The sequence below is a fragment of the Enoplosus armatus genome, chromosome 2 (genome assembly GCF_043641665.1).
Source record: "Enoplosus armatus isolate fEnoArm2 chromosome 2, fEnoArm2.hap1, whole genome shotgun sequence".
NCBI lineage: Eukaryota > Metazoa > Chordata > Actinopteri > Centrarchiformes > Enoplosidae > Enoplosus > Enoplosus armatus.
Window position 1 is genome coordinate 10495089 of NC_092181.1, and position 24531 is coordinate 10519619.

General features: G+C 43.2%; 2 protein-coding genes across 2 annotated transcripts; both read right to left on the reverse strand.

Annotated features, from left to right (window-relative positions):
• Positions 1 to 666: 666 nt before the first annotated feature.
• LOC139299237 (adipose-secreted signaling protein-like) lies at positions 667 to 5049 on the reverse strand. The gene is made up of 5 exons (XM_070922142.1): positions 5031 to 5049; positions 4660 to 4796; positions 4303 to 4456; positions 2078 to 2203; positions 667 to 767 (listed from the first exon to the last, which is right to left on the reverse strand). The coding sequence occupies exons 1-5, from the start codon at positions 5047 to 5049 to the stop codon at positions 667 to 669; spliced, it is 537 nt and encodes a 178-aa protein (XP_070778243.1).
• Positions 5050 to 11987: 6938 nt separating this feature from the next.
• LOC139299124 (dual specificity testis-specific protein kinase 2-like) lies at positions 11988 to 23492 on the reverse strand. Its single transcript, XM_070922029.1, has 11 exons — positions 23286 to 23492; positions 18746 to 18867; positions 18059 to 18107; positions 16589 to 16735; positions 15630 to 15712; positions 14832 to 14922; positions 14171 to 14254; positions 13924 to 14010; positions 13733 to 13826; positions 12767 to 13228; positions 11988 to 12700 (listed from the first exon to the last, which is right to left on the reverse strand). The coding sequence occupies exons 1-11, from the start codon at positions 23490 to 23492 to the stop codon at positions 11988 to 11990; spliced, it is 2139 nt and encodes a 712-aa protein (XP_070778130.1).
• Between the last annotated feature and the right edge of the window lie 1039 nt (positions 23493 to 24531).

Below are 24531 nucleotides of genomic sequence, written 5' to 3' on the forward strand. Positions count from 1 at the left end.
GTTCAAATTAAGTTTTCCTTGGTTGGGCGGCTGTAAAATGATAATCTATTTACTTGCAGTTACTTTACTGTCTATTACTACATGTGTGGTGCTGATCATGACTTTTATTTCTCCAGGCAGTGGCTTGGTGTGTGTGTGTGTGTGTGTGTGTGTGTGTGTGTGTGTGTTTAAAATGTGTAAGCTGGCTTGTACATGAGTGCTGGTTTACTGTACCTCCAACAACAGAGGCGTCATGGCTATCTAAATTGGATTGCAGTTGTCAATTGCCCATCCAGAGCTGTAGGCTGGTGGTACTTAAGCTTTCTGGCTGAGGGGCCTCATTATCAACCAGATATTTTTATATGACTCTATTTTTGATTGTTCATCGATTTTAATCACAGTATTTGACTGACTTGTTATTGTCCAACAAATATTTTGGACTATCACATAGCAAAACACAGCATCACAGACCTATTATTTCCCAGTCAAATAAAGCTGTTTCTAATTTGGGGAAACTCAGTTTTGTGTTTCCATACTACCACTGTACCCCAGTCCCTGAATAACAATTCGAGTCAGTTCACTTCAATTCAATTGAAAGGGGCTTTATTGCCATGGGAAACAGACGTTTACATTGCCAAAGCAACACTGCAGATATGTACATATACATTATATGTGTGTATCTTTTCATCATATCCTCTTACAGTCGCTGCTGCGCTTTGCGTGGACGTCTTTCTGAGCACCCAGGCACCTCACCCCCTCCAGCAGCATGGGAGTCCCGTGATGTGGGTCTGGACCGAGGAAACAAAAAAGGAAGTTTTGTGATAGTGTAGAGCTTAAGTGTTGTAAATAGCGTGTAAATGGGCGTTGGTAAACTCCTATGGCAACTATAATATTTCCCACTAAGTTAAGTACGTAAAATGTAAAAAATAGGTCAGTCTTCTATTTTATATTTTTGCACGCAGTCCTTTCACACAGAAATGGGTCATAAAGTGTCTTTATTATTAGATTATTAGTGTTCATCTTACCCTGTTCTCCCCTGCAATATAACTAACACAAATGCATTAAAATAAACTCAAGGCAGAAGTTGTATTTAATTGCTGATCTAGGATGAGTGCCATGAACCAAATGTAAAAAGAATACTCAAATAGGTAGCATTTGCCTTGTTCATTTATCAGGTTTATCATTTTGCTGTTGTATCCAACATGTTGAATGGAGGATATGCCAGTTCATGTAAAAACTTGTGGCAAAATCAGTTTTTTTTTTAGCTTTTGATAAAAGCTAGCTTGTGCATCAATCACATGTTGTATACATAATGTGAATTGTCTGCTGCAGAGAGAGAGACTTCATGTATTCTGTTGAGAAGTAACTTATCACATTTTCACATGTCTATCATATATCAATTTGTTCATTGAAATGTGAAGAACAACGTAGGGCCATTGAACATTGAGTGTCTGGTCGATTATGTAGCTTAAGCTAACATTAGCTAACAACGCTACTAGGTTATCTAACTATCTAGGTTTGTTTTGGCTTTTTTCCACACAGCAGGTCACAGGTATCCATAGCATCAGATGTTTGCACTCTATTGTTCCCAGTGTTTGCATGCCTGTACTGTGACATGTCAAAATGTCATCTGTCAAAAACCCCCAACCACCTTGGTCTAACTAAACATGCGTTTATTAGGGCAGACCCACTGAATTGTGGGTGGTGGTGAAACAGCTACAGAAACATCTCAGAAAATAAAAATCGGTAACATATCTTTGGAAAAAATAATTGCAGTGGCATTCAAAAGTTGCAGTTGACGTGTGTCAGTGCAATATATAATAATAATAAACTTTATTTATATAGCATCTTTCAAACACAGTTACAAAGTGTTTTATAATAAAAACATAACACATTAAAAAACGTGTCGGTGCAAGTGTGTAGTGAACACACTACATACTCATAATGTGCTCCGAATTAGTATGACGTTTAGACACAGCGTCATTGTGTGTGATAACACACCTTCAATATCAGGACTCTGAAAAATGAGGAGATTTTTGGCATCCTCATTTTTCAGAGAGTCCTCTGTGTGTGTGTGTGTGTGTGTGCCAGCACATACCAATGACCCTGGCCTGGAGTCTGACCTTCAGACTGCTGTCTTTTCTGCCTCTGGCGACCAGAGTGATCTCCTCCTGCAGCACCCCCTCCTGGTGAGTTCTGTACTCACACGTTACTTTTACAACTCCTACAGAGAGGGAGGGAGAGGGATCATCAATTTAGTACATTTAGTAACACTTCTTTTCTTTTTACTTACTTTCTTTTTAACCTGTTTAATTCCGCTGAATGGACGTAGACAGAGAGGGGCGAGGGAAGTGATATTGAGAGACAGATAAACAAGAAGAGATAGGCTGAGAGAGGGACAGTTATTTTCTTCAGTCATCAGACAGACAAAGTGCTGACAGAGGGGAGGTGTAATTTCTTCTCGCGCTTCAGATGCACTTTGAAACATTGTTTGTCTGCGCAGGATTTTGCCCCCTCAGCTCTACATCAAAACAGTGTCAAGTCCCCTGAGCTGCATGGTACATATTTGATGTACAGGCTTCATTAAGTCTCTTTGGAAGACTGACTAGAGAGGCTGAGAGAGAGTTGAAACCCCACCTCACCTCTGTATAAGCTGCTGTTCCACTAGCTTCTGTAACTCAGATCGTTTTCTCATCAAGATGTTATTTCATCTTCCTGAAAAGTAAAAAATGGATAACTGCTATTGTACTAGACTGAAAAAATGAAATACTGCTAGTGGAGCAGTCGCCAGCTAGGAGAGGAGGATTTCAGCTCTCCATGAGACTCCAAAAGGTTTCTTGCTTGAGGGTGCAGCATGTGCCTGACAGTTTATTGCCAAGAAGGTTTACGTACGTGCATACATACAAGGAATTTGACTTGGTATATTAGTGCGTAACAATAAACATAGTAAGTAGAAAATATAAAGAAAGATAAAGCAAGTACTGCAAGTCAAGAAGCATAAATATAAAATATATGTACAATTATGTACAATATGACATATTTAAAAAAAAATGAGCTGCACAGTTTTGATGCATATAAAAGAGCCTGCTGATCAATGGTATGTCACGGCAAATCATGACGGTCCATGTGCAAGTGCTGAAGTGACTGGAGAAGGCAGACCCACCACAGTGTCTCCAGACAGCACTGTCTGTTCATTGCAGCCTTTTACACACAAAAACTATAGAACAACTAAAAGCATACTTGGTTATATGCACAGTATGAGAAGATATTATTACTACTGACGGTCTGTTCTGCAATCTTTAATGCTATTTGATGTGATGTTGATGATGATAATTTCATCTGGTAGTTAACATACAGTACGGCCTTCTCCTGTGCTCCAGGGTGGGGGGAATGTGATGGAGGTACAAATAACACTGCTGGTTTGAATGTTTATGACAACATGGATCTATAATTAACGTTTGATATTGAGTGAAATGAAATGCGTGAGAGGAATAATTATACAATCTGGCTTCAATTCATCGCCTCACCGTCTGTGTCGCCTATCTCCCGTCTCCAAAATGTTCGTACGCATGGGTCAGAGTTTGCTTGATTGACAGCAGTGCCGGCTATCATACTCAGCCATGATGGCTACCTCCTGCTCATTCCACCTCAGCTCTGCCTTTCTGCTTAGTTCTACATTTTATGGCTCCAGTAACTGACAAGATGGTGGTTGAGCCATCCAAAAACCATTGGCCCAATTAGAATATTGGTAACCATTCATCGGTCCAGTAATCTTGACCATAACCCTGCATGTGTTACCAAAAAGAGGCAACTCTGAAACCTCCAGAGGTCAGCTCATATTTCCCTTTTGTGTTTGTGGGGGTCTCTCGGTTACTAACTGATGACAACAGAGCTTTAACCTCAGTGTCCTCCATTGGATCGTGAAAAGAGTTTGAGGCAAGCCCTGCTAGCAACAATCCCTAAAAAATTATCCATCCAACATTTCGGTCCAGAGTGAGATACATATCCATGGTCCCCAGATGATGATACCTCATGATTTTCGTTCATCAGTTCAACGTTTCTACTAGTGCACAAGAAATACCAAAATCCCATGGGCAGAATGCCATGGAGTTTACTGAGCTACTGGTAAATGATCTCACTTATATAACGCTTTTCAACCGCTTTTACAGCTAAGTCTCATTCACCCATTCACTCACACATTCACACACCGATGGCATGCAAGGTGCTGGTATCCATCAGGAGCAATTTAGGGTTTCTAATAGTAAAGTTAGGGACACAGAGTTATGGAAGTGCATTTGTTTGTTTGCATTGTTTAAACTTTACCCTCCAGCGTGGAGTTTATACGATGGACCCTGAGGTTGGAGGACCTCCGAGCTGGAGAGGTGGAGGGAATACAGGTGAGCTCTTTGCCCAGTGTGGCGACATCTAGGACAGTGAAGACAATCTCATAACAGTGGTGGCTCTTCAGGAAGCCAGCCTGGAGAGAGGAACAACAGGGGAGCTGTCATGTCGTTCATCTTTATATACAGTCTATGGTCCAACTCTTGGGTCCAGACCAATATATTTCAACACACCTGTCATCAGGTGAATGGCTTGTACAAGCACGACTAATTCCCATGCAAATAAGTGCATGCATGTGACGGGCCATGAAACAGCCCCTTTGGTTCCACGTACACACACCTTGACCAAGTAGCTGCCATCCTTCTCTAGGATAGCAATGAGAGTGGAGAGGTTTGACTGGTCGTCCCTCCGTGTTGGAGAGCCAGGGGGATCGTCATCGTCAGGGAAACGCACTCCACCCGCCTTGGAGGTGGAGCCTGGTGACGGAGAGAAAATACAGATTTTAAGTAACATCTTGTAATATAGGCAGGTACAATTATGGAGATGTAATGAAATATAATGGCTAAATACAACAACATGTCTAATGTCTCACACTGCACCCTGGTGATTACAGCTGAACACAACACGTGAAAAGGCCAAACTGCTGCCGTTCAATAGTAGCACTCACACACACACAGGCACACGTGCACGTGGTCAGTGTCTAACCTTACCTTTTCTTCCTGTTGCCATGGTAATGTGGTTAGGAATTGGGAAGTGTCAGACAATACTTGCGTGATGTCATCACTGACCTGCGGAGTATGAGGACAGACAATGACAGAGAGGGGAACGGGGGGAGACAGCACCGTGTTACGTCTGAGCTCGTAAGGTGGTTTTGTGTTCAATCACTTAGTAGAAACAGGGTCTTCAAGCTTGAGGTATTTTTTCGGCCCTGGGCTTTATAAGAGATGGTACAGAGTGTATCAATATCACAGGGCCCCACTGGCCCTCAATACTGTATTGATCTCACATGTCACTCCCTTCAGAGTCTATTCTTGCCATGAGTTTAGCCGAGAGACATGACCAGACTACACGTTGGTCCCGGATCAATCATAACTTGCCGTCTTTTGTCACGTCACGCGTGATGTCATCGGGAAGGAGGGGCCGAGACCGAGTTTTGGAAACAAGAATGTTGCCACAATGGCATCTGAATCAGTGTGTATGATACTGGCTGTCTTGAGTTCAGAAAAGCCTTAAAAAAAAAAAAAGAACGAAAAAGAACCCACGGTGACCTGTCCTCTGTTTGACAGTTCCACCTCACAGCACCAACAACATTGCTCCTCTTTTGTCTTCGCCATGTTTACAGCTGCTCCTACTGGTCAACATTTGTTGCCGTCCACTGTAGCACACTACGCTGGATAAAACAGTCAACTGTCGAGCCCGACTCCCAGTTTTGGTTCCAGACGCTCTACGTCTGTTGGATGGGGAAATTATTGGACATATCATCTGAACCCAGCATTAGGAGCCCTAAAGCAAGGACCTCAACCCTCAACTGCTCCAAGTCACTTCCTTGTTAGTCTGGCTCACCGGATGTAGGCTGCTGGGATAAGTCTGGCGACTATTTCATTTTGTGATTCCACTAGAGTAGCTTTGCATGATTCACAGTTCAAAAAAGTCCTGATTTATCTTATACTGGCCCTTAATGCAGCCCCTCAGTTCACCCTCTGTCTGAAACAAGCCGTTTGAGCCCTAACCCTAACCCTAACCCCCCCCCAAAACACCACTTTTTTTCTGATTGGCCGGCCAAGTTCCGGAAGTCTTTGGAAGAATTTCCAAAGGCAAACTGTAAACCTAACGTTACTAAACAACGTTGACATAAACATAAACATCCGGTCTGTGCCTGTAGCAGAGATACCATATAAGGACATCCGTGCCTATCTGACATCAGATAAACGCAGTGGCTGAAAAAACTGAAACGGAGCATTCACAGCAATCTGAAGCCTGAGCTTTTGGCTCACAGGGATTACTTTTACATGTATTTACCTCATTATTTGGCAACTTTGGAAACATTTAGTATGAATATCAAACATTGTAACATTATATATATGACAGAAAATAAGGAAAAGCATAATAGGTCCTCTTTAACCATTTTAATGCCAGGGCTCGTCTCCCCACATGCAACTGTTCCAACAAAACAAGTTCACCTCAGACACTATTTTGCAAGACAACCGTCACTGCATCCTGGGCTTAGCGCCACCCAAGACAGAGCGTTTTTTCCCCCCATCCCAGAATGACAATGGGTTGAGCCAGACCTTTCTGTCGAGACAGGACTGGCTATGCGATACTACCTCGCTTACACAGTAGTGACATCGTGGAGAATCTAAAGGCTTCTGTACACTTCAAACAAAGTACCTCTTGAACATCTAACAGCTAACTTGGAATTGGTCTTTTATTTTCCATTCTTTACACAACCACTTCCATCATCTTTTGCGTGCACACCATAGTGCCATACCATGAATAAATTGGAGGAGAGACTCTCTGAAAGTGTGCACCCTTCTCATTTGGACATTTCGTCGAGTCGAGACAACAAAGAAAATCCTGTTCCATCCTGTTTTTGAGTGTGTCCCTTTGGAACAGATATAACTTTTGCCTTTAGACGTGATCAGATGGCACATCAGACAATCAACTTTGTTTGAAGCACCCTGAGGCCTCAGCCGTGTATTTCTCTTTTATCAAATTTCTGGGAAGTATTACATGATGATCATCAGATACATTTTTATACTTTTTGTTTCCAGTAGTAGTGCAGCTTGAAGCTTCTATGCCAAAAGAGCCCATTGGTTAACTTCAATGGTAACTATACTGGAATAAGAAAGAGACACACCTTCTCTCATTTTGAAAATAGCATGAAATACCATTGAGAATCTGCAATAATACATGAAAACAATACAATTTTTTCCATACAATGGTGCTTCTCATGCCAAACAATATTCATGAACATTTCATGTCATCGCAAAAGGGAAATCACTGACAAAGAATGACAGAGGAGGGAATGCAAAACATCAGAGACCCTCAGCCTTTTTAGCCCGAGTCTCTTTGTAATGACATATTCATAACTGTTTTTTTGTTCACATCGTTGGGGGTTTTGGGATTTATTGATACCTAGGTAGGCTACTTGATAGAACCTTTAAAATGCTGTCTGTAGTTTTAAAACTATGGCAGAATTTCACATGTACATTTATTCTCTTACAGTGCCGAGAAATCTTTGACAAGCAGAGAATGACATTTTATATCTATATCTATGTATCTATATATATATATACTCGGAAAATAAGGAAAAGCATAATAAAATGTTTGATTTTTGGAGAGACAGTGTTAAAAATGACATGAACATTTTGGATGAAGGAAGCAGATATTTAGTCGTGGAGCTCTTGAACACATCACCAAATAAATGAAACTGTCTCCAGCGGTGAAAACACAACCCACACGCCCATCAATGTAGCATCCTGCTGTAGCCGTCTTGCCGCGACATTTGCCAGCGAATTCAAACACGTAGGAAATACGTACCGCTTTCGAGGTGCTGGACCTTTCTACACTCGTGACACCGGTGGTGACATGTCGTTATTCCCCTCTGAGCACAAATACTGACACCTGTCCTGGTGAAGCTGCTGCTGTGATGTTCAGAAAGAGGAGGCTGTGAACTTGCTGCATCCGCGCGGGCGTGTGCTTTCTCAGCGGGCGCGCGCGTGGCGTCCAGCTAACGTGTGTACCGCAACGTTAGGTACATTGGACTGCGGTCAAGTGACGTAACAGTTTGACCAGAGGGTGGCACCAGAACATAGGTCACGTTGTTAGCACGTTCCTGGTTTGTTAGGCTAACTCGACATTGTCAGAGTTGTTACCAGCTCAACTTCCAGGTTCACGTGACTTTTGTTAGGTTCAGCTGTATCTCAGCTATGCTTTGAGATGAATGTGGGGTTGGCATGCCAACATGCAAATATAATATAATCTAATAATTAGTCCATCAACTTTTGTCACATAATCATATCAGGTATACAATCACAGTGAAATGTAATAATTATAATAGGCCACAATACATCTAACAGTTAAATATCAGAATCAGAAATACTTTATTGATCCCCGGGGGGAAATTGTACAAATATGAGTAAAGTCAGTAAGTTACCATGCACTACTACAACTACTGGTGCTGTTTGGTATAACATTACACATTTAGCACATTAACTTGTAAGCATGCTTACATTAGCTCTTAATAAGATAAAAAAAAACATCTGAGGTGGCAATAGAGATGAAATTCTCACTTGTATTGACCTACCATACTCAGGTCAGATATGAGAAGCAGACATACAACCCCTATAAATAGGATTAAAAGTAAGGTATGTAGTTAAAAATGTAGTTGCTAATAGGGTAGCACATTCTGTCAGGTGAAAAATACTTCATAAGTCCATTTCATAACTCAATGCCTCAAATAAAATAGACAGAACTTGTGCGTACTCAGCTAAAACCTTTAAATAATTACCTCTGTAGCTCTGCTCATTCCTCAACAGGTCAACAACAAATAAGGCCTTTCCTGACATTTTCACAATCTGTAACACATTGCAGTTTATCGGTTTTTCATCACATATTTATGTGGAATATTGCTAACATGAATTATTGTTAGATTTACATACCACAAGAATCCAGTGCCCTCCTGTGTTGTATGGACACAGCCACAAATCCCTGTTTGGGATGATCTACAAAACAAAAGGGTTTACACCAGTTTGTGGCAGGATATTATGAGTGAAATATGCTCACCTTCCTCACACATCTAAATTGTCCATTAAACAGAGCTGTTGACACAACCCGAAGACAGCACCAACATGTGGTCCTGTAGAAGAGTGAAATATCAACCGATTTAATCTAAAATATATTAATGCAAGTAAGTTTCATGTACACAAAAGAGGAAACATACAGAAAAATATGATACTTGACACTTACCGTCTAATCATTTGCAAGGATGTGAAGGTGACTGTCAATTACCTGCATCCAATACAGTGAATCAATTTAACATGAGTATTTCATTTTAGAACCAGAGTTGAAAATGTTGAATGGAAGCCAGTTCATCGATTGAAGTGTTTCATAATGTGTCGGGTCCCACCACTCTGATAACCGCTTCTTCTGACCAGATCTGTAAGACTTTAAGTATGGTTTAAGTGTTAAAAGTATTCCAAGTAAGATTTGCACCTCAATCGAGTCTGTAACATAAAAAAAATATTCTTCTCTTTCCCATTCAACTTCCTGTGCTCTCTTTTCCTGAAGGTCTTTTTCTTTATTGGTTGCATTTTTGCACTTTGTCTTTGGGACAAATGCCGTTTTCAAATAAAAACAGATTTTTGAAATAAAAGCATCTATAATGAATAAAAACAAACTCCAGTAAAAAAAGTTTATTATGAAAATCTGAATAGTAAAACAATGTCATAATAATGACATGAGTTTTTATCATGTATTCAATTATTTCACAATTTATTCAACTTGACTTCTATTATTAATTCTTTCACTGTTTTATTTATTTGATTTATGATTTATTACATCTTTTTCAGGGCTCATCAATTAAGAATTTAAAACTTTATACTTAAATGATTAACCATATTGATCCATAATTACAATTGACTACTCTCCACAAGTCGGTACTCGTTCACTTTCGACTATTTAGTGATTGTTAAAAATGAATAGAAACAGCACAGAGGGTTATGCACAACCATATTTGTTTATTACATGATTATTGCAAGCAGGTCTCTAGCCGTATAGAAGAACAGAACAAAAATAGAAATGATCATAAATGATGGGATAACGGTTATCCTGCGAGTATCCATCACTCTTCCTTTCGCTCAAAAGCACATACACACACAGTGTGTGGAATGATCTGTACAATAAAATATTCATACCTGCTTCACATGCCACTTTTTAAAGTTACAACAGTGTAATGAAAGTGTACATGTACACGCACACGAAATACATGTGGGTGGGGGGGGGGGGCTAGTGGTAGATGTCAAAGGATGAAAAGCTGTGCAGTTTGTTGGGCCAGAAGCGCGCGCACACACACACACACACACACACACACACACACACACACACACACACACATATATATATATAAAACACTGGTAGCACAGATTTAAATAAAGCACCATCTAGTAAAAGTCTGGTGTCTTACTGCAAAGTGCTCCAAACTGAAGTGCAAAAATAAAGAAAAGTTCCTTCACTCACTCACTCACTCACTTGGGTCAACTGCTATAAAAATGTAGGTAGTAAATCATGTTTATTCATTTTATAAATATCCCCCCATGTAGATTCTGTTAATCAATTAAATAGGATCAAAAACAATGTTTTCACATATGGTTATGTGCCTGCAGCTACACCGTGCTGGCCGAGGTGAACCCCATTCACATCCGTCACCAACGCCATGCCAGTCAAAATCTTTTTTTTATTCCTCCGAAACGTCCTCCATAACGGGAGAGGGACACTGAATTACAAAATGTTCTTCCCCACCACCATTACCAAAAAGTAGTGTACAGACGAAAGCATAATCCTGGTTTATTAGAACTTGGGTCTCATTTTTTGTAGCTTTGGCCACCATTTCTATCCGTCATGATAACAATACACTTATTTAAGTAATTGCTGAGAACTGGGAACACGGTGGCATCACTTCAATACAGCAAGAAACATGAGCAGTCAGACCGCCACTTTATTCTGAGGCAAAACCAAAAGTGAGAGCACCCCAAAAACAAAAAAGTCTGCCGTAATCCCTCATTGCACAGAAAATCAGCCGATTCATTGATTAGTTGATCGAAAGAACACGAATTGCAAACTATTTTCAAGCTGGTTCCAGCATCTTAAGGGTCCCATATTGTAGAAAGTGAGATCTCCATGTCTTGTCTGATTATAAAGCAGGTCTAGGTGCTGTATAAATACTGAGAAAGCATCAAAACGCTCAGTCCACGGAGAAACGCAAGCAGCCAATATTCAGAAACTGTGCCTTCAAACGAGCCGTCAGGACTTCTGTAAGGTTGTGATGTCACAACTATACAGTCACCACCCTCAGCTAATCATGCAAAGCTATTCTAGTCCCAGAATAAAAATATAGAGCTGAAATGAGCATATTAAATGTCAGGATCAGCTGCTTTTCTTTGTCATTTGGACAAAAGAAGCAATTTGAAGATGTTGTTTTGTGCTCTGGGAGAGTGTGAACTAAGCCATTAACTGATTAATCGGTTAATCATGAAAATAATCGGCACATGAATCGATAATGAAAATGATCATTAGTTGCAGCCCAGGTTTATATCACCATGTTCACAGATCTGAGCAGTTATCTTGTTGAGTGCAGTGTTAGCGTTACCGATAGAAACGAATACCATAACTAAGTACAGCAAGTACACATAGTTAAATCGGAGTCATGAATTGAAAGTTGAGTTCAGTTAGATTTGGTTCAGTAGAGATGAAAGTCAGAATAGCTGCTCTGTTTGGATCAGCACCATTCCAGCTGCAGTAACGTGTTGTGGACCCTGACTGGCTGACGGAGCCCTGCTCAGCCCACTTTGTTCGAACCCTGCCTGGTCCAGCAGTACTCTGCCTGCCTGCCTGAATTCACGTCTCACGTCTCAGATGCTGGGGGTCAGTAACGGAGCAGGCTTGCAGGCTTATGTCTGGGCCTCCGGCAGGGACCGACCAGGCTCACATGGTATAGAGGGCCCAGCCGCTACTAGTCTATTTGTGCTGCGACATAGTAGAGCTTTGGTTGCTGAGGCGGCGGTTGCTGATGAGGAAGCGCTGCCACTGGTTATGGTACCGTTGAGGTTCCGGTAGGGCCGCTGCCGTGGTAACGAAGCCCTTCGGCGGGGGGCAGGCACAGAATCGCGGAGGCACACCGAGGGGAAACTCAGGCCCACCAGACAGCAGCCCGGACAGGAAAGGACCTCATCCTGCTCAGAGGGACCACAAGGGTCGGAGGACAGGACATGGGCTCTGCTGTAACCATTGGCCCACGCTCCTCCACCCCACTGTACCTGCTGGCCAATCACAAGGCCTGAGCCGTTGTTGTTGTCCAGCCGTGGCAAAGGAGGCAAGGAGGGCGGTTCGTTGGAGATTGGAAGTCGCCAGCCATTAGTTTTTAAGGAGGAGGAGGAAGTGGAGGTGAGCAGAGGTCTTCCAGGTGTAGAGTCCAAGACTCCCTCTGCTGGCTCAGGAGACTTGGTACAGTCCATGGGTTCAGTTAGACACACACTCTCCTCCTCCTCCTCCTCCTCTTCCTCCACTAACCGCTCCAGAGACACCATCTCCAGCTCTACAGGAAGACCCGGGTCCTCTCCTATCCCATCCTCCTCCTTTAACAACTCTCTCTTCTCAGTTATCTCTATATGCTCCACCTGCAGCCTTTCATGCACCTTTTCTGACACCCCCGTCTTCTTCCTCACGTCGCCCTCCGCCTCCTCCCAAGTCCCTCCTTGAATCGCCGCCACTCCGACATCGTCGTCCTTTTCCACCTCCTTCCCCTCCGTGTCTCTTGGCGAGGCTACAGTCCGGCTGAGCTCTGGGGTACAGGGGAGCGACTGGCACCTCCTCGGCGGGGCACGCACACCCAGCATCCCTCGGAGAAGGTGGGGCGAAGCACACGGGTCGCGAAGCGCTGGGAGGGTGAAGGTCAGGGAGATGACGGACTTGCTGGGCGTGTCTAAGAGTTTACACCGCCCTCCGTTCAGGTCCTGTCTGAGAGAGAAGGGGTTGACACGCGCAGGGGTTCCGAGGAGAGGAGGGGTCAGGGTTGCCGGGGGTAACATGTCCGACTGGCTCCTTGCCAGGCCTTGCCATTGCTGGCTGCGTTCTGCGAGGTGACAGGGAGAGCTGCGGCGCCGATATGGGCTGACGTCTACAGCTACTGGCTCTGAGTGGGGGGGGGGGGGGGGGGGGGGGGGGGCACATGAGTGAACAAGACTCAGAATGTGACAGATCAAGAGAGGCAGAACATACAAATGTTACCGGGTAACACAGTTTAATGGACTCATCAGGGATGAAGGTTTTCTTCTGTGGTGTTACTGCTATGATATGATACTAGTTTTAGAATAACAACTATTCTGATTGTGTGGTACTGTTAATGTGGTTGAAGAGGGTGTCTTAAAGGAGCGAGACATGGTGCCATCACCCCACCCCTACAGTCCAATGTTATCAGTGGCTACGTGCAGTTATTCAAAAATAACGCACAGAACGCTGGCCCTCCCATCCCTCCTCCAGCACTACGCTAACTATGGTGGAGGTTTAGAATCAAAGACGGGGGACAGATTAGACACAGTATTCAAGGGAAAAGACCATCTAGCCTTGTGTGAGCCACCATACAGACGGTGCTCTTTTACATTTAATGAAGGCATTTTAAAATCTCGATGTTTTTTACCGAGTGCCACAGGATTCTCCCTCTCGTCTTCCCTCTCCACGCCCTCCAACGTGACGACAATGTTGGAGAACGAGGGACGCCTCTCTGCGCTCATCTGAAAGCAACGCGAGGAAAGCGTCATGTTACATACAAGTGTGTGCAATGGCGTCGATGACCCGAGTATCTTGAGACACAGGCCAGTGTGCACTTACATTACAGCAGGTGACTGCGAGGCTAAAGAACACAGGTGGACAGTCTCCGACCATGTTCTCAAAAGTATCCACGTCCAGACCAAAGTCCTAAACACACACACACGTTCAAAATCACTGCATATCAAGTATGTTTTGTTAGAATGACACTATACATGCACATATACTCCTTCAGTGATGAACTATTCAGGTCCCTTTCTCTGCGGACCAAAGACTAGTTTTATCTGGACACACAAACAAAGACTCCTACCTCTGTCCTGGGTAAGAAGTCAGGATCAGCTTCGATCCGGGCGATGATCTCACACAGGATGATGCCGTATGCAAACACATCCACCTGAGCAGAGCAGAGCAGGGGCGGGAGGAAGGTGCAGGTCAGTTCTGTCCTGGGCTTTAGCTCTGATCATGCACTCATAGATCCAGGCTCAGACTAGACTAGATTTCACACAGTGGTTAACTGCAAACCTTATGGGCAGAAGGGTTCTAGTAGATTTTTAAGGAATGAGCTCCAGCAACAGACAGGAGCCCCAGGCCAGGATACAGCCGACCTGCCTAGAGCAAGAGAGACTCCGGAGGACTGCCACACAGCTGAGGGTAACCCCCTTCCTTCTGCAGACCAGGATCAGGTCAAGGTGGGTCACAAGCTCTTCACTAATCCCACATTGTTCCTGTGCTAGAGTGCCTGTACCAGTTGGAGTTCAGCTTGAGACGATTCAACTCTTATTTAGAGCTTTATTTCAAAGTTGTTTTGGTGGTTTTTATATCTGGTCATTCTTAGGACTCCTTAATCAAAAGGTTCACTGCACCATCTGTTTAGTTAAGTTGGCTAATATTAGCTAACATTAGCCACCACAAGCTACTGGTCATACCAGACCAAGTAAGGCTGCAGCAGCATGGTGATTAAGCAGGTTTACCTTCTCATCATACAGTTCTCCTCTCAGCACTTCAGGGGCCATCCAGTAGGGGGAGCCCACGATGGCCAGAGGCTGCTTCACCACACCATCACTGCAAAGAAACCAAGGTTTCCCCAGGAGGTCAGGCACTCATTCAGAGTCACTACACTTATTGGAAGTGTACTTACTGGCTGTACCACTGTGCAATCTACTGCGGCAGCAGCCCTGCGACACGTCTCTGTTGAGCTTGTAATGTTGTTGTATTGGATCTTTTTTTTTTTACCCCATGCCCATTTACATGCACAGGAAGCAAAATTAGAAACACCTCTGTACCAATAATTAGTTCATAAATTAAGGAATTATTAAAAAAAGTAACTAAAGCCCTATCCCCAAGAATGTATTCATGTCTAGCACTGACCTCTAGCATAAATAACCTCTTACAGTGATACAGTTTTGGACTGGTTTTTATCTAGTTTTTCACTTGCAATATTATTGAATTATAATTTGGGTTGAAATAACTAATTTTGTCCATCGCATGTCACTAACAATATCTAACTGAAAAAATGTGTGTCTGTGAGCACCTTTTCTATTTAGTCTTTTTTTAAAAACTGGACCAGGTCTGAATCAAACAACCAAGCAGGTGCTCACAGACACACTTTTTTTTTTTTTAAAGGAGCCCTTCAATTAGATATTGTTAGTGACATGCAATGGTCAAAATTAGTTATTTCAACCCAAATTATAATTCAGTAATATTGTTCTTTCATGAAGACTACAGCAGAGGAAAAAAAACAACAAGGTGCTGAATTGCACCCCACTGACCTGTAATCGGGGATCTTCTCTGCCAGGCCGAAGTCTCCCACCACAGCGGTGAACATGCCATTATCACAGCGAACCAGACAGTTCTACGCAGGGAAACAAGTCAGGAGGTCAGATATACAAACAACGATTGGTAGAAATCACCTCAAAGTACAGGAACAACTTTCTCACCGACTAAAAAACTGGACCAGGTCTGAATTATGAATCATGAGTCCAGTTTTTTAGTCAAAGACTAAGGCGGGTGACTTTTTTAAAAAACTGGACCAGGTCTGAATCAAACAACCAAGCAGGTGCTCACAAACACACTTTTTTTTTTTTTTTAAAGGAGCCCTTCAATTGAAATGAAATGGTCAATTTCAACCCAAATTATAATAATTCAATAATATTGCCTACTGTAGCTGTAAGCATCATGGCGGAATTCTATTGACTCCATATAAAGTTACTTTTTTGTGAATACTTAATGTTTGGACAGTTGAATGAACCGTTTTAGTCCTGGTTCGATCAACAAACGCCAAAAATATTATTTTTGTAATAACGTTGCGAGGGTAGGTGTACGGCGCTAAAAACGCTTTAATTATCTTGTCGTTCATCTTTAAAAAATGGAATCAATCCTTCAAAGCTAAGTTCATATTTAGCTTTGAAAGAGGAAGGTGAAGTATTTTGTGAATAAAAGCACCAAATACAGGCTGTCAAACAGTTCAATAACAAATGAATAATAGCATGTTTTTCCCCTCCCATAATCCAGAACACGTAGACCAACTTCTGTTTTACAAAAAAAACATTTAACCAGTGATGTTGGTCATTACTCTCAGGCTTTTTTTTTTAATCAAGGCCAGATAGCTTAACTAGCAGTGGACAAAGCACACAAGTCAATGGTTTGACTCTTTCTGTGCCCCCCCCCCCAAAATCAACATAGCTGATGTGGTCGTCCGTACTATGCATCTCATTCCAGTATGCTGTACCTTGGAGGTGAGGTCCCTGTGAAATATGCCTTTGCTGTGCAGGTACTGCAGACCTCGGGCAATGTCCAGAGACAGGCCGATCCTGACGCCCCACGACAGGTACAGATCACTGTCCAACAGCTGCTCCAGGTTTCCTCCGTTTATATACTACAGGGAGAGAGGGGGGACAAAAGAGAGAGCGAGGGTCAGCAGACGTTGATACCTGTTGTCTGTATGTTCTCTGCATATTATTCAAGATGGCTGCCTCTGTGTATTGGTGGTTCAGGGTTCTGCTGTGGTTCTCTCACCAGAGAGTTGTCCTCTGTGACTTTAACAAAGGAAATCTCCATGAACTCCCAAAATACAGTTTATTAAATACCCGAGCAGAGGAGGAGAATACTTTGGATCACTGTTACACCATGCCATCCCCTTGTACTGACTGGGATGTTTTCAAGACTGCTACCAACAAGGAAGAAGCGCTGAGGAGTGGGGACGGGGACAGGTTCAGCAAGGCGGTGAGAGAGGCTAAAGGACTGTACTCTGAAAATCTCCAACACCAGTTATCAGCAAACGACTCTGCTTCTGTCTGGAGAAGTCTCAGATGGATCACTAAGTACAAACCAAAAACCCCCCACTCAACAACGACTTGCGCTCGGCCAACGACCTGAATGAGTTCTACTGTCAGATTGAGAAACAACCTCACCCATCACACAGCAGGGGCCTGGGCCGCTGCTCAACAGCCCACTTGTCTCTTTCCGTCCATATACGGACCAGACTCTGGTAGGTATATCAGGGCCTCAAGTGGGAGCTGAATATCAGGTCCCAAGAAGGAACAGAGGATGTACTTCAACCTGCCAAAGTCAATGATGGTGCACATCTACACCGCCATTACTGAGTCCATCCTCACCACCTCCATCACCATCCGGTACCGTATCATTCACTCCACCGAGAAGGTGAAGGTGAGCAGGAAAGATTATGGCTGACCCCTCCCATCCCCGGACTCAAATCTTTTTGAAACACTGAAATGGATGTCCATCAAGACCTAAACCTCATACCACAAGAACAGTTTCTTTCCCATCTGCAGCTGGCCTTATCAACAAGGCCCGGGACCCCCACCTGACATGGACTCTCATCTCGCACCACGGACACCATGCATCACATTAACGTAAACTCTCCATATTTAACTTTATTTAACACAGCACATTTTCTGCAATTAAACTGCTTTGTCCACTAATTAACAGCTGCATTTGTGATTGTGATTGAGTTATTTCAACATTCAATTATTTTGCAATGTGGTGTTTCAGTTATTTTATCCATTACTTGCAGTGTAACCGCAGATGTGCGAACGTTTGTATGAATGAAACAGGGTGAAGGAGAAAAGGGAAAGGCCAATGAGAATGAAAGAGTGTAAAAAAAGAGATACAACATTTCAAGAAGCTGTAGAAATCTGAACAATATTAAAAGAAAAGAGACGGGAGTTATGGTTTTTACCTCAGTCAGAGCATGGAGTTGACCTTCGTGCACACATACCCCAAGAAACCTGGGGAGAGGTGAAGAAACATGATTTAAAAAAAGGTCATATTTTAGAATGTTTCAACATTATAATGTCATTACCTCATACATGCAGAACTAGAAATGTGTTGACTTTGGCAACCCCTTGTGCTTTTCGATAGTAGTGAAAAAGTTATCTGTACTGAGTTATGGAATATTTCACACAGAAGCACTCATAGATTTTACTGCATTTTTCATCTTTTGAATTACCAGCAACAGTTCTGCCTTTCCAACACTGTCACACACAGGGTTTTCTTTCATTGTTGCCTCGGCTTACTAGATCCTTCTGTAGACAAGTGCTATAACTTTTGGACTGAAGCTGCTCTGCTTGCCAAAGTCCAGAATTTTCAATTTGACTTAGTTTTCGGAGTATTAGCAGCATGTGTTAAGACTGGGGGAGGCTGGTTATACTGTTTCCTGACTGCTGAGATAGAAGGTGAGTTACAATAAAAGTATATTGACTGGCTATGGACAGAGTGGATACTCCATGACAGAAGGCCCAGCACTGACTGAACCTGATAAGTTTTTAATATAAAAGATTATTTACATTGTATATTGAGTGTATTGATCTAAACTTGTCACAAACACTAACTTTGGTGTGGTTTTTGGACGCACGTTATTACCTACCGGAGTATGTTGGGGTGGCAAAGCCTGTTCATGAGCTGCACTTCTCGTAGCATGTTAGCTTTGTTGCTGGCCAGCGTGTTCATTTTCAGCGCCATCACCTGCCCCGTGATCCGATGCTGTACCTGGAACACAAGCAGAGAGTGTTTATGGCGAGAAAAGTGAGTCACACAGAGGGAGATGGAGATGTGGTCAGAAGATACAAGTTAGGCTCTACTGCTACCTAACGGACACACCAAGAATCCTGGTGTTTCAACTGAGCACCCTGAACACCTTTGGAGGTCCTTTAGTTGGCTTTGGTTCCACATGAGACTTTCAGCAAGGAGCATGGGCACAGATCATCCGTTCTCTCTAACAACATGTGATTTATCGCAAACATCACAGAATCAGCCAGGATTGACTGGACCTTCTTCGAAGTCTTAACCTTGTTACAGATGACGAAGGTCGTTCAACGTCGGCACACTTTAAGGATGCCCTGCAGTCTGCTTGTGTTTTTGAGGGGAAGTGACCCGCACCAGCTGACAAAGGAGAACGTGAAGACTGATTCAATAAAGCAGGAATAGAACATCAAGGTATTCAACAGCCAGGAGAAATGACCGTAGGATTCTTACTGCAATCTATTTTCATCTAATTTGGACGAGAGAATTTTGTAAAAACCATAACACAATATGAACATATATATAACATATATATAACACATGTCACTGAAAGTCAATAAGTGATAACACCGAATATATTTCCAGGTTCAATGAAGTCATATCATTTACAGCATTGGATTGTATGATACAGGTTTCGGATGTTGTTCAATAAACTTTGCTCGCAGGACTTGTTGACAATGTTAGCGTGACAGGCTAACAGCAACGTTAAGTTGTCGGTCCGTCAGGCTGCATTCAGACCAAATCCAGCGGTTGCGGCGATTAGCGCAGGGTTGTGCTGCGGCATGGGAGTGACACTACGTGACCCATTTGTGTGACGTTAACGCCCCAATTCTGGAAGGTGACGGTAATGCACTTTAAAAGCAAAGAAACTACAAAAGAGAAGAGGATGAACGTGAACCCCTGACCCGCGCCTTATCCTCCATTTCCTCTCTGCGAACTCAAACAAATGGACACAAAGAAAAAGAAGTCTCTTGCTATTGCTGTTTTGCAGCACAGACTGCAAGCCAGACGTTGGAAGGTGAACAACGCTCTTTGTCTTGTGGCCGTCTTCCAGACCTGTGTGCTCTACAGTGTCATGGCACATGAACATGTGCTGAACGCAAGGACCTACAGGTGCAGCCGGCCTGTGGTCGTGTGAGACTGGACGGGGTCACTGAGTAGTAACTTGTGCCTGCAGAGTTCAGCCAGCGTCTGGAGCTGCAAGTGCATGCATCTGTGTCTCTGTGTGCATGTGTGTGTGTATTAATAGCATAGCTCTAATAGGCTTTCTGGATTTCCCATCACTCTTCATGATCTGCACAAATCCATTGGGCCAGTCCTGAGGTCCTCACCCAGCAGGCACGCACACACAAAAGAAAGTACAAATGTCAAGTAGTCAAAATGATAAATTAATGGACATAATTTGTTGTTACATTTTATATAAACTTTCTCAAATTTCTATTTTATCAGTAGCCATCAGGCTCCACTGTATCAAATAAACTGATTAGATTAAATTAAGTCAAAATGGCTACGACAAAATTGGCCAGTAAACGTAATTTGGATTTTAATCAAATGATGGAAGGGTGGGGAGGACCGAGGTGGTTCGTTGTGGTAGTTATTGGATGGAGGTCGGGCTGATTTTGGTGACAAACTGTGTGCTTCTATGATCCACTGTCAAGATTTTATTTTATTTCAGTTTTTTTAATTGTTATATTTTTTGGCTGCCACTGAGCAGTCAGCCCAGTGATGTCAGGTTTCATATGGTGTGATTTAACAGTCTGTTTCAAGTTATAATCTAGAGCTTCGACTGTATGTCAAGTGTTTTTTTGGGTTTTTTTTTTGTAATTTTTGTCAAAGTCTGTGTTTTATTGCTTCCTCAGCACCCTTTCCCCGATTGAGCTGGGCCCCTCTGCGTTGTTGAACTCCCAGGCTGAATGTGGGACCCGCTCCGCCCTCGACTAATAACAGAATAAATACGCAACACCACTTCAAATGTGAATATGATTTGTGTCGTGGCTCTGCTGGTTTCTGGGTTGATTTAAGCGGGCCATTTTGAAAGAACTGCTGGTCCCAGTTTGCATGGAACCATCACTGAGTTAGCTCTCTTATCTACAATATGAGAAACAATAAATAAAAGGAGACTATACTTATACTATACTTAGTGTTCTTGAAGGGTTAGTTTGCAGTTTGTGGACATGTCTCCACAGAAAAGGAAAATAACTGACGCTTTTAAGCACCTGAGCATTAAACCACAGTAGTGTCCGCGTCATTTAAATCATAAGGTACTGAATAACGTTACGTATGAAGTTTCATTGAATATATAGATGTTCTAGTATTAAAATGCTGGTTTGTGACGTCTCTGTTTCTGGGTGTGAGGTGTGTAAACCTTTGGCTGTTTCAGATAAGACCAGAGGAATGTACGCTGGACTCCACTTTGTGTGTCACCCTGAGCAAATAACTCAAGCCAACAACTACTTCACATGTTTTTCTGTGCATGGCCTGGGACTGGCACGTCCGGAGGTGACCGTTTCCATAGGTACACAAAGGTTACCTACACACACAAACAAAGGTGGTGTGTGTGAGAAATCAGCTTAAGTCTGGACAGTGAGACCTGTCCTCCATTCAATCTGTCACCTCACTCTCTCACACACACACACACACACACACACACACACACACACACACACACACACACTATTGAACACTCACACACATTTATCAACATGTATGAAAACATGCAGCAGACTCCACTTTGATTAAGGCTAGTTGTTTTAAGGTGTTTCTACAACTCAACGATACAAGTTCCCACATCTGTCCTATGGTTGAACTAGCTGGTCCTAGGTCTGCAATTAAGTCCATAGACAGTCGACCTTCAGGTGGCAGCCACTGAAAAATAAGGTGGAAGCCGCTCTTGGTCTTAAAATGAACCGGATCTGAATTTTTTTCCTCAGGGGTTGAAGCGGTGCCGTATTTTAGCATTCTTTACATGCATGTCTCCACCTGCAGCAGTGATATTTCTAATGATACAGTGATGGGGATGGAATTTCTCTCTTGTTCCTCTCTCTATGATGATGATGATGATGACTGTGATAATTCCTATTACTATTTGTGAATCATTATTTTAGTATTTGTAAAAAAAAAAAAGAATAAATAAATAAAAATACAAAGGAGGTCAGCCTTAGGAACTGCTAACCAAATGCAGAAATTGAATTACTCTTGAATCCAAGTGATGTAGCTACACACACACACACACACACACACACACACACACACACAGAACATATATAGAAATGTTTTAAATCAGAACAAAATACAAATAAAAACTATATACTTATATACAGATAGTGCACAAAAGATAGTGGTCTGGTAATGTGCAAAAGCAGCAGCAACAACAGAAAGTTCCATATTGTTTATTTATGGCAGAGTGCGGAGGATGAGTTGGAGTTGAGGATCCAGCTGCTGTTCAAGAAGCTTTTCCACTGTGAGCAAATAACAATGTCCCTCAGGTATGGACTGATGGCCAACAAATGTTGTCTTTTAGGCTACTTGAACTGTACCAGCCTTTACTTTTTTGCAGACAAAGAGCAGCAGCAGCGAAACTGCTCAGATGAAAAGGCTCTATGCTGCGGCTTTACCTAATGGGATTGAGCTGCTCCACTCCAGGGAGATGATGCAGGTGGGTGGGTGGGGTGGGGCTTCATGAACTAGTATAGATTACCATCTGCTTAACGGGCCTTCAAATCAAAACCAGCACTGCGTTATGAAAAAAAAAAGCAAGGGGCTGCATGGGGGGGGGGGGGGGGGTCTGAAGGTGTCTATAGTGCTATGAGGAAGGAAGACGGTGGCAGGAACTAAGAATACTGACAACTGAATGAGTTTTTTTACTCTTTTATGTTGTGATTTGCGACAAAAGTCAAAAGAAATACCCTGACAGCATGTTTTCTATAATATATATAAAGTATTCACAAAGAAGCCTGGACCAGGAGGGGAAATATTATTTAAGGTAGATAAAAAGCCTCAAACTTGTGTGGATTATAAGACTAACTGACATGAATCTGTGCATTTTGTTTTGGGGGGTTATATTATGTTTGTAAGTATTTATTTAAATTTCTTTTTGTTGGATATCTCCTGGGAAGTTATATGTTCAATGTATCATGCTGTTAGATGCTGGTGGGTAAACATGGATCACCTCCCAGGCAAATGGGTCCCCAGGTCCCCAGGGGCTCCAAAAGTCAGAGTAAGTAAACATCCCATGTATTCTACCAACTGAGCGATATAAACTTGATCATTACTGGGTGACTGCATGTTTGAAACTGGGTTTGACCAGTTCTGATAAGCCCCAGACCCAGAGGTTCATTTCAACCTCTGAGAAGTTGTAGTTCAGTCAAGCAGACGAGGTCACATACCTTGAAGACCTCGGAGAAGAAGCCCGAGCCAATCTTCTCGCAGAAGAAGTCGTCGATACGGGCCAGACTGGACACGGCGCTCCTCAGGGCTCGGTACGAGGACGGGCGGATCCGGTTCGGCGCGTGGATGCTGTGGAGCGGCGGCTCGTCCGGCCCGCCGTGGCCCTCCTCGGGATCACAAAAGCAGCACTCGGCGTGGTAGTCCATGGTGCTCGCGGACCACCACGCTCCGGTCGCTCTGTTCTTTTCCCACAGGGGAACCGAAGTGTCAGATCACAGCAGTCCCGAGGCACGAGGTGATGGCGGCTCCCACCATCACGGCGTGTGAATGATCAATGTGGGTTAAACGGATGACCTAGTGACCTGATAATATATGTTTTACACAATATTGCAACTGTGATTGCACCTGTGGTCCAGGTTCACCCAGATAGCCTCCCGGGTTCATTCATCCACACCGCCAAAGTGCCCCTGAGAACAAGACTCCAAGGTTCCCACCAGCTCCGTGTTTGGCTCGCCCTGACCTCTCACGTCCCATGAAACATGGGAGAGTCTCACTAATTAAGTCACTTCAAATCTGCCAAGTGGCTGCGGCCACGGCGGTTTCAAGAATTCCTGCAGCCCTCGAACGTCGCCTCACCGTTTCGTTACGTGAGGAGGCTCGATTCCCTCCGTCATCCCGTTAGTTTGGAGGCTGCTGCTGATGATGGATGCTGCAGCTGCACGGTACCGGGAGAGGGTAGGATGGCAGAGCAGCCGGCTGCCATATAAAAAGGTCCCTACGAAAGTACAATAAGAATATTAGCGGAAACAATAAACCACCGACATGTTTGTAACAGGTAGTTACATTGACAATGGCAGAATGGTGGATGCTACCAGAGAAATATCTCCGCTGTGTAATAATAAGACACATTTGCGCCGATTTTGTCGCAGTTGCCGATTGAAGAGCTTCCTCTGCGGGCAGGCCGGGCCCGTCTCCTGGCTGTGTTGCGGTAGCCATGAGGCTAGTGCCGTTAGCCACAGGGAATCGCCGCTCGCGGGGCGATAAGCCCCGGATAACATGGAGCTGCACACTTCAACCGTGCAGTTAACAGTTAGACTTAGAAATAATTACAGTATTCAACAATTTTTTTTTATCACTGTCTATATAAATAATAATTTGACCAAAGCTAAATAAAACAGAGAATGTAACGTTAGTGTTTAAAAATCCCATATTTCTCCTGGCCAATGAAAAAAACCTAGCCAACGT